This window comes from Pinus tabuliformis, chromosome 9 (assembly GCF_031772625.1).
Source record: "Pinus tabuliformis cultivar Carrire ecotype Pingquan chromosome 9, CPIR1, whole genome shotgun sequence".
In the NCBI taxonomy this organism is placed as follows: domain Eukaryota; kingdom Viridiplantae; phylum Streptophyta; class Pinopsida; order Pinales; family Pinaceae; genus Pinus; species Pinus tabuliformis.
Genome location: NC_142307.1, coordinates 641,640,652 through 641,651,302, shown reverse-complemented (window position 1 = coordinate 641,651,302; position 10,651 = coordinate 641,640,652). Strand labels below are relative to the sequence as shown.

Below are 10,651 nucleotides of genomic sequence, written 5' to 3'. Positions count from 1 at the left end.
AATTTATTTGGAGCAGAAATATGATTATTTAGTAATTTTAAAATTTCTAAATTAAAGAATGTCAAATCTAAATATTATTAAACTAATAATTGTTCCAAAAGTGTAAAACGATATCAATAGTTTTTTAAGTTGAAAAAGTTGTATTTTGGTTTTTAAATTTAAGTGTTTTTTTGTTTTTTTAAATGTAGGTTTTTTAAATTGAAGAAGTTATATTTTAGTTTTATATTTTGAGTTTAAAATTTAAAGTTTTTTTGGTATCTTTTTAATGTGTTTAAAATGATATATATTCTATTAATTGAGGAATTTTTATAGGGAAAATTGTCCATCAACATAATTACAAGTAAATTAAAAACCATAATTATCACTTCTTTTATCATTTCCTATTTGTTCATAATAAAATATGTTACAAAAATTAATTTTAAATTAGCATGAATATTTCATAATATTTTAATATTAGTTTATACATTTTATACACATGAAAACTTTTCAAAATGAGAACATATATATTCTTTCTAAATTGAGCTAAAGTGAGATCCAATGTTATATGGAAAAAATATCTATTTGTATATGGAATGCTCTCACTAAAACACTTATTTAATTTGTAATTACTAAAAATGTTATTTGTAAATTAAATCTTATCATTAATTTTATATTAATTCTTATTATAATTTTATAAAATAAAAATACTTATATAAAATTAATATTTTAAAATTTATCATAATATTTATTAATTAAAAACTTATATATAATATATATTTTAATTTTATTACATAAATTATATGAAAATAATATTTATTTTTTCCATTAAATTTATTTTCTAATTAATTAATAAATTTATATAATTTATCTTTGATATATACTAGAAATCAATTATAATATTTTTCTTTTTCTTTTCTTTTCTTTTTATTAAAATTTCATTAATAACTATTTATTATATCAATTGATTTTAATGTTACCACTTAAAAGTGATTCAAAAACACACACACATATATGTCAAAACTTATTGATTCGTAGGCCAAAAATTTCTTTTATGTGATTTCTACAGAAAGATTTTGCTTAATATATATATATAATTTTGATATTCTTTTGATATATATTATTTTGTTTTTAATGTTATTTTACTTTTTATTATTTTTTTAATAATAATTTATTATATTAATTCATTGTAAGATTATGTTTTTAGGGATTTAAATTTTGTATTCTTTGAATTGATATTTTTTTATATTGATTTACTTAATTTAATTAGAATTGATATATATTTAAAATATATTTTTATTATATAATAATATAAATTTGATTTAATTTCACTTTTAATAATAAAGTATTGAGAAAAGATGAAAATAATCTTGTTAACATCAAATAATAAAAAAGCCAAACACTGGCATTATTCTAAATCATCACTTGCACCCATGGAAGCCAATTCACATTTGAAAACCCAAACACAATATTTTGTATGGTAAATTTTTTTATTTTTTGTAGGTAAAGATGGTGCCTTTTTTCTCTATTTATATTAAAACGAAAGACCAGATACACTGTTTCAGTGGCCTCAACCTGCCCCGAAGGGAAACCAGGTCTGTTGGCCACCTTAGTCTATTATATGCGTTCCAAAAACAAAATTTTGCAAGTCTCACCATACCAGCTATGTGTACAGAACACCAAAAACTGCCTATTAAGCTATTGATATGCATTAAAACTTAGAAAAGGAAAAATTAAAACACTAAAGCAGAACCACAAGGCCTCATTTCTTCCTGGTTTCCTTGTTCTGGTCAGTATCCTTTGGGATGTCCATTCGTCCCTCCTGAGTTGTGTCGATGCCTGTAAACCGGGACAGAACCTGAGCCATCTCCTCAAGCTTGTCATTCTGCCTGATCATAATAGTCTGAAAGTTTTTCATCTCCTTTTGTAGATTGGGTACCCCATTGGCAATTTCAGTCATTTCTGTAGCTACCTGTTCCATGGCTTTCGCTAGAAGACATTTGAGCACCCAGTAAATGTGCAGGGACTGCCTGTATAGGGTCATCCTGCCCCTCGTGTTTCCTGGGTCCCTGATCAAATCTACCCATTCCTCAGTCTCAGACGAGGACTGATCTTCCAGAACATCAGATTCTAAATTTTGTATAATCCTTCTAATGTTCTCATTCGTTCCCTCTTGATATGCTTGTGTTGCTTCTTGGGCTACAGATTGAGTGGTCCTTCTTCCTCTGCCTCGATTTCCCTGGCTTTCATTTTGCCTCTCTTCCTGGTAGTTTTGCTTGGGGCGACCTCTACCACCGCGCCCACGACCACGACCCATGCGTGCCATTCGTTTTCCTTTCCTCTCCTGTACACAGTCACCAATTTCAGGAGTCAGCTTTTTAAACTTCTTATTCCCTTCTTCAATTACTGGTTCCTGTTTGGTATCGCCTTCGTCTCTTCTGCGAATTCTTTCTTTATTTTGAGTCTGGTTATGGTCTCCATTCTCACTATAAAGTAGATGGATAAGGCCCTCTGTCATCTGGGTCAGATAATGGGTCATGGCCTTAAGCTTTGGGCTTCCGCTACCCCTCTCCTCTTCTGCACCTTCCGTGGGGTTATCGTTTTGATTTCCTGCCAGTTCATTCCTTAACACTGCATTCCCTGACACAGCTTCACTAATACTACATTCCCTGCTATCTTTTTTCTTTTCCCCGGGGCTCTCTTCCTGAAGCCAACCCTTCATGCTCTCACCTCTGGGTGCCGAAGGTTGGCTTGGTTTCCTCCAACCCTTCAAACTATCAGGGATTTCGCAGTAATCTTGCATATCCATACTATCTACAGGAATGGATAATAGAGGAGCAGGGAATTCAGAAGGCACATACCCGAGAGCGTTCGCTTTCCTGGAGATTCCTGCAGTCTGCACCACGATCAGCTCCCTCTTCGTCCCAGCGGAATTGCCCTTTCTTATGCCTGCCATCACCTTCATATACTGTCTTTTCTTAACTCTGCTCATTCTACCTTTGCCACCTCCATTCTTTCTAATCATCCTTACACCACCTTTCCCACTCCGGTTCCTTGTTTCGTGCGCCAGCTCGATCATCATTATTTTGTTTGGGGTTTCGGTATTATGCCTACAGCCGCCGCCAATACTCCTTGCCTTGTCATAATCACTGTTGTCGTCCTCAAACACCCTGTTCTCCATCCCGATCGGGGGTTTGTATGGTAAAATTTTGTTAAACACAATATTTCGTATTTTGAATGGTAAAATTTTGTTATAAAATTCTGGTGAGGGTTTAATTATATATATATATATATATATATATATATTCATACAAATTTATCTTAATTTAAATGAAAAGAATCTTGATAACTTAAAGTAGTAAGAAGCCAAAATCATAACTTGAACGCATGGAAATCAATTCCTATTCAAAAACATAAATACAATATTTATTTATTTTGATCTTGAATGTTACAAAATTTTGGGGAGAGTTTCACCTAGTTTTTCACAGTGTCTCGTTTACAGACTTGATACTAATGATTACACCATTAGGAAACCAACAATCCATAAAATATGACACAATATTTCCAAGAATATATCCATCGATAATGACACTATGACGGAATAATGACACTGTAATATGTTTAATAAATAACTCCATGGATTCAATTCATGTAATCAATGACATTGTCATGGAATAAACATCTCAAAGAATTCCTAAGGTCATTGCAACTTCCTTTACCACTCATGGGGTTTTCCAAATCGGTCTCTTGGTAAATTTTTTTGAAGGTGAGGAATGAATAGTGACTATGTTTGACCGAGAGTATAAAGCGAAACATCTATTACCTGTATAAAATCTGATTTCAAATTTTTGGCCAAGGGATGACTAAGGGAGAGATGCATGAAAATCCAGACGATAGTTGTAGCCTGAGAATTGGGTGCCTTACTTATGTCTAGAATTCTCTTGACAATATCATGAATTTCCTCTGCACACTTTTTGTCCTGAAAGGTGAACTGCAAATAACTGTAAAATCGCCTAACCTCAGCCTTAACAAGATCACGACGGTGAGCGCCATTAGAGGCATTGTTAGTAACTGCTGGTATAGGAACATAGTAGTATCTTAGACCAACAAACAAAGCAAAACCAAAAGCATGAATAACAATAGATTGCCACAGAGGGGCCCAATAATATATCCTAATGCAAATACGCAATTGAATGAAAAATAGGGAGGACCTAGGTTTAGCTTTGAATCATAGGTCCAAAAGATGAGTAACCAAGATAATTAAGCCCACAAAACCAACGACGGGTCCATCAATAACTTCTCCTCTTGAACAACAATCATTCTTCACCAACCACCACCACTTTACCATATCATACCACTTATGTACTATCTTCGTCATACATAATTAGTAAATTAACACTTTACTTCACATAATAATGGAACTCTCCCTCCTTGTAAAGCCAACAAGTTGAAAACTCCATGTTCAATACTAATTCAATGCATCGGTTTTCCTTCTGAGTGAATAAAGAATGATGAAATACAAAACCTGCCTTAGCATGATTGATACACACCCTTTTACATTGATAGTGAAACTTCTAGGCATCGTCTCTAAATCAAGACATCTATATGTGCCTTCAAAGTCCATGGAACACACAGAGAGGGGGTCCTAGAGCCTCCTTTTTATGAAAGCCATTAGATAGGTTAGGAGCAGACTCATATACTAGTCGACCATCCCACTCAAGCCTTCCCTTGGAGAGAAAATCCCAATGATTGGATTGTTCTTTAGAGGTATTTACTCTCAACGCATGTTAGATGTGGGATCTTGAGGTATGATTCAAGATCTTGACATTTCTTGTGTTTATCTAAGCAAGTCGTATATCCTAGGGGAGAGTATTTTTTTATTCTCCTTGATATGATAAGGAGGGAATCTCTTATCATAGTGATTTCTTGAGAATTCATTTCCATAGCTTGCTTAATCCCTTGAAAGAGAGTGTAGGCTTTAGAAACATTATTGGTTATCTATTATAATCCCCAAGCATATTCTTATTGCAGTTGATTCTTGGGATAAAAGACCATCTCTCTAGTTCCTTCCATCCCTGGATTTCTTTTTGCTACCCATCAAAAAATAGGATGCAATTTTTATGAGTAGATACTTATTTCTTAAAGTATTTTCCCATTATTATGATTTTAGAGTGCTCTTTGGGGGTTATGATCTGCATTGGTGAAGAAGATATGTTAAATGAGTTGACCCAATCAAAGAGGGTCTAAATTGGTATCCTCTTTATCTATTTAGCCTTGAGGATTTCTCATGTGAGAACTATGATCCTGGTTGAAACTTTAATACTATTTGTTTTCTCATTTTGAAATATGATTTTGTTTCTTGCCATCCATATTTTCCACCATACCATTTTTACAGTTGTTTCCCAAATCCTTTTCATTTTCTTTTTACCACCAAAAAATTCTAGGTAATAGCAAAACCACCTTCTTATTATCTTAGATATACTATTAAGCTGCATAATTGTTCTTGCATAGAATGGTGATTTGAGGCCCTATTACCTCCATGAGGTTATTAATCATCCTCATCCTAGAAATGCTAAAATATTTTAAATATATTTCTTATGAAATAATATATTTAATTTCTCCACATACATATATATTCACTTTTGGAAATTATAGTTTTATTAACTTGAAATTATAATTTTATTGACTATTTTTCACATTAATATTAAAATTAAAAAAATAAAAATAAATAAATAAATAAATTATTAACCCATTAAAAAAGTGAATTAGTAGCTATTAAATTTATTATTATTATTAGCTTTTCCTTTTATATGAAATATTTATAGAGAACAGATATTACAATCTTTTCAATTTTTATTTATTTTTGTTAACTTTGGTAGAGCTGCTATCTATATTTCCAAATCAAAATTTATATCCATCCATCATATGTTCCAGGTGGTTAACCTGCCCGAAGGAAACCAGGCAACCACTTGTCTATATTAAATCCAGACCAAAATTAGAAAATGTTCATCTCTGTGTTTCTAACTTTTCTGCTCTTCCGAGCTCTACTCATTAGCCTAACTTTTATTCTATGATAAAACATCAGAATTCAGTTTTTAACATCAAAAAACACTAACAGACTTAACATGCTGCATCAGTCCTCATCTGAAGAGATAATCGGGACAGGCTCCTTGGCGCTTGATCCAGGGAGCTTGTTTTGCTTGTCCATTACCCATTTCATCTCCCACAGCATCTGTTCCATTCGTCCTAGGATGAGATTGTTGCGAGAGGCCTGAATCTGTACCTCCGCTATTTCCTTAATAAGCACTGACTTAATGTTTTCTAGCTCTTCTTGACTTTGGTTCTGTATCAGCTCTTCCTGAGTCTGGTTCCGTATCTGTTCATCCCACTGCCTCCTTCCCTCATCTTCTTCCTCGCGGACTGTCTGATTCATTTCCATAGCTCTAGCTACTACATGCTTCATTATCCAATAACGTTGAAGCGACTTATTAAAGAGTGAATTACGGCTGCGCCTGTTCACTGGGTCTGACACCTCCTGGTTGGAGCTAATTGATTTCAGCTTTCTTTCCCAACCATTTATCTCCTCTCGAGAGAGTTCCATGCGATGTAAGCATTTATCATGTACATCCTATGCTCTGCCTCCACTTTATTTTCTCTCCTGTTCGGATTTTTACTGGTTCCCTCTTCCTGTTTTGAAACCTTTTTCCCTTTTGGCGGGGCCATCTTCTTGCTTGACCGAAAGATACACTGTACTAACTCTTTCTTACCTAACAAGACATGATACCATAAATCAGTGACACTGCATAAAATTTCATTTTAAACCATTCCCTTACACCCTTTTCCTTTTCAATTTTAAGAATGCAATATATAAATTACGTATACAATCTTTTCGATAATACAATTTATTCGATCTTTGATTCTGGAATACGGTTTATTATTTTTATTTCTGCTACACTATATATTTTCGTGAAATGTTTCAGTGGAAAGAGTGCTCGCTGCAAAGCGCGGGGACCAAAACCTTAATAAGATTAAGGCGATGCAAAAATTGGATTCGTTGGTGAAATTTATTTTGTTGGTAAATTTCGTCAAAATAATTGACAGTTTATTTGAATTATTTAAAAAATGGATATACGTTGCTACACAACACGGCGGGAAGTGTAAACACGAGTGACACTTTGAACCAATAAACAAAGAGGCTCGCCATTTGATTCACTCTACGCAGCAACAAAAGCCCATGGTTTATGGAGTTGAATCTGGGGGAAACCATGCAGGAACACAGAAAATACTATACACTCTCGGGGCCGTTCGGCCACATGTACTCACACAGATTTAAGTAACACTTATATGTTTACTATGAGTGATAAACAACAAAAAGGGTTTATTGGAATTAGTATTTAATGGAGGGTAAAGGTTTTTATTGTTTGATTAAGAATTAAGTCGCATCAAGTTAGGTGTGAAACATGACCGTAGAAAAGATCTAAAGAAACTTGGGAAGAACCAGTATACATTTTACAAGTTTGGGGCAGTGGAATCTGAAAATCATTTCATTTTTGGATGTATTGCATTCAAGCCATTGGAGAAAGTTATGAAAATATTATGAGAATATGTTAACAGCGGTTTCTTGGCATTGAGTTTTTAGCTAAAAAATTGTTGGAAAATTGGGTCAACTCATCATCCATTTAAATAAGAAAAGTATTAAATTACAGAAATGAAAAAAAAAAACTAGGGCAGTGGAATCTGAAAATCATTTCATTTTTTAATGTATTGCATTCAAGCCATCGGAGAAAATTATGAAAATATTATGATAATATATTAACAGCGGAAAAAATTGTTGGAAAATTAGATCAACTCATCGTCAATTTAAATAAAAAAATATTAAGTTACAAAAGTGAAAAAAAACCTTATAATACCATAAACTATTTTTAATCTCATATACTCTAAAATATCATTTCATTTCATTCAAATTATATCCATAATATCAATGCCCTCTGTTTTTGCCCGCACATGGAAAACACCCATTGGTTTTCGGTTCTTTAGTTATATCTCAATCTCATCACCAAAAGACGACTAATTGGCTGATGGGTCCGCCTCCTCCAGGCGTTGGGCGCCTGCGTTGTCCTCGAAAATTACTCGTGTTCTATCCACGTAGAAATCTGTGGAAGAAGGTTCACAGCCAAAGACAAGGACATATGTCTTTTTAGACGACGAGACAGATGTCATCCAATAGTTGGCCTAACTACTTGGAAAAAAACGCCTAGTAAATGATGTCTATGAGTGTAATTATCCTTTAATAAAATATATTTTATTAAATAATAAATTATTATTGATGTCGTCGTTATGTTTTAACGACAATCGTGCCTTAGATAATTCGATTGAGTTGTCTAACTTTTTGGAGATTCCGGTGACGGAATCCGGTGGAAGAAATTGAGGTTAAATCTTGATTTGTTGCAGTTAAAATGGTTTTTTAACTGCATATTTGGATTCACCACCCTGAAAAACCCATGGGACACTTTGATTGTGCAGAAACTAGCTATCAAACTTGTGATTCCAATAAATTGCTGCCGTATTTTGACCGGAAAAACCTCCGAAAAAACTTCCAAAAAATCGCATTATAGACAATGCTAATTGGATTATCAAAGTGCCTTTAAATCGTTGGATTATGATTTGATATCAATAATTAGATAATAGATTATTTAAATTTGACGTTTAGATATTTAAGTCACTTTCCATTTTCATTTTGCTACAATCGCATTTGCAGTTATTTTGGTTCATCAATGTAACCAACATTTACAAAGCCAGAGCCATGACGGCCTTCAAAGCCTTGGGCAGAATTAATAAAGAGACATTCAGCTTATTATTAATTGAATCTACACCATCAGTACATTCTTATTCAGTGACCCTTCAAAAATTTCGGAAAAGAAGAAAACAAGAGATATTGTAGAGGAAAGAGAGCATTGTTAATGCGGGGTCTGCACAGGCTTGAAATCAAGAAGCTGCTTGAAGTTCTCCCATGCCTTCACCAATATTTCGGCTGCATACACCCCCGTTTTACCGCCATCCTTGGCCTCGATTGTAAGGTAGTACCGCACGCCTGCCACTACTTGCTCCTCCGCTTTTACCACTTTACAAAACGAAAGACTCACATTCTGCACAAAGCCAACAAAACCCTCAATTAATTTTGCAGTGCATATACCTATTGGTGGGATATAAATCACAAAATTTTTACACAATATACACACAGACCACCACCTGTTGCTTGTTGTATTCATCGACAGCAAAGCGTCCAAGGTCTTGAACCTCTTTATTGTGTTCCACATCCGGTATGTCGCGGATGCCCCCAGCACGAGTAGAAGCATCCGACAATACGCAGAGCCATCCCAACGATAAAATCGCCACCACCATTATTGTGCGTCTGGTGCCCATCTTGTTCAACATTGGCAACAGCGGCTCTTGAAGTTCCTTTTAAAAGCAAACACGACCGACCATCCCAGTGCCCACACGTCTCTGACGGGGAAGTGAGGAGCCTTTTGGCACCCACCTTCTATCACGCGCTCTCCTTGCCCAGGGTTGACGACGTGGTTAGCATAAGGAGGCCGCCGCATATCTCAAATGAAATGAAACCTTGGGCGACACCCGCCCATATTTTTGCGCTATATTTAGCGGAGTGCCCACTACCTCTCCTCTACGCGTCTCTCTTCTTTCACCGTCATTTCGAAAGTCCGCGTCTGATCCGCCCATTACGATAATCTTTCTGCCTGACACTGTTATCAGATACGTCCTAATAGTGAAAAAACATAGGGAAATTCGATTCGCACATCGTATAATTCGATAAAAATTCGAGTTGGTTAATTGTAGCCGAGCTGAATAATTGCTAGGAAAGTTATGAAATTCCAGTCATATTTAAAAAAAAATCTGGCAAAGAGTTTTGTAAATCCAAGTTATAGTTGTTAAACTTCAAAATTTTAAGTGTTGTAGACTTTTTTTGATGGCGCTGAATCCAATTCCATGCCTCTACAATATTTTTTGAATTTTTTTTCCCAAATTCCAATCACTTTTAATCATCCAAGCAATTCCTCTACCTGCTTATGGTAGATAATCATGTCACACGAAATTGGCAATTTGCGTGCTTAGAATGGTAAGTGTAGTGTCCTTTCAACACAAAATAGATAGTGGCGTGGACGGCAGGTAGGAAATGGAGTTTGCGTGCATAGAATTGTAAGTGCAGTGTCCTCTCAACCCAAAATAGATAGCGGTGGGGATGGCAGTAAGAAATGGAAACTAGAACTAATTGTAAGCAGGGAAGTGTTAAAGGGTTTAAAACGCTGACATAAGTAATAGAAGTTTAACCAATCATATAAAAATTATTTGGTTTTTAAAATACAGAAGGCTTTAAAAAGCTAAGATATCACGAAAAGAAAGGTTTGAGGTTGAACTTTGAAGAGTTACTTTTCAATAAATTGTATAAAAAGTAATTTTATATATGGATAATTTTATAGAAAGTAATAGAAGTTTAACCAATCATATAAAAATTATTTGGTTTTTAAAATATAGAAGGCTTTAAAAAGCTAAGATATCACGAAAAGAAAGGTTTGAGGTTGAACTTTGAAGAGTTACTTTTCAATAAATTGTATAAAAAGTAATATATATAGAGATAATTTTGTAAGTTTGGTAGGAT

At 34.2% G+C, this 10,651-nt stretch overlaps 1 protein-coding gene across 1 annotated transcript; it reads right to left on the bottom strand.

Annotated features, from left to right (window-relative positions):
* Positions 1-8,807: 8,807 nt before the first annotated feature.
* Positions 8,808-9,454, bottom strand: LOC149150274 (cysteine proteinase inhibitor A-like). Its single transcript, XM_089441524.1, has 2 exons — positions 9,226-9,454; positions 8,808-9,122 (listed from the first exon to the last, which is right to left on the bottom strand). Exons 1-2 carry the CDS (start codon positions 9,409-9,411, stop codon positions 8,934-8,936), a joined length of 375 nt encoding a protein of 124 aa, XP_089297650.1. The 5' UTR covers positions 9,412-9,454; the 3' UTR covers positions 8,808-8,933.
* Between the last annotated feature and the right edge of the window lie 1,197 nt (positions 9,455-10,651).

Excerpts from the sequence above, each read along its gene's own strand:
- LOC149150274 (XM_089441524.1), bottom strand. The coding sequence starts at position 9,411 with ATGTTGAACAAGATGGGCACCAGACGCACAATAATGGTGGTGGCGATT. Across the intron at positions 9,123-9,225 it reads ATGAATACAACAAGCAACAG|AATGTGAGTCTTTCGTTTTG; the intron begins GTGGTGGTCTGT and ends GGCTTTGTGCAG.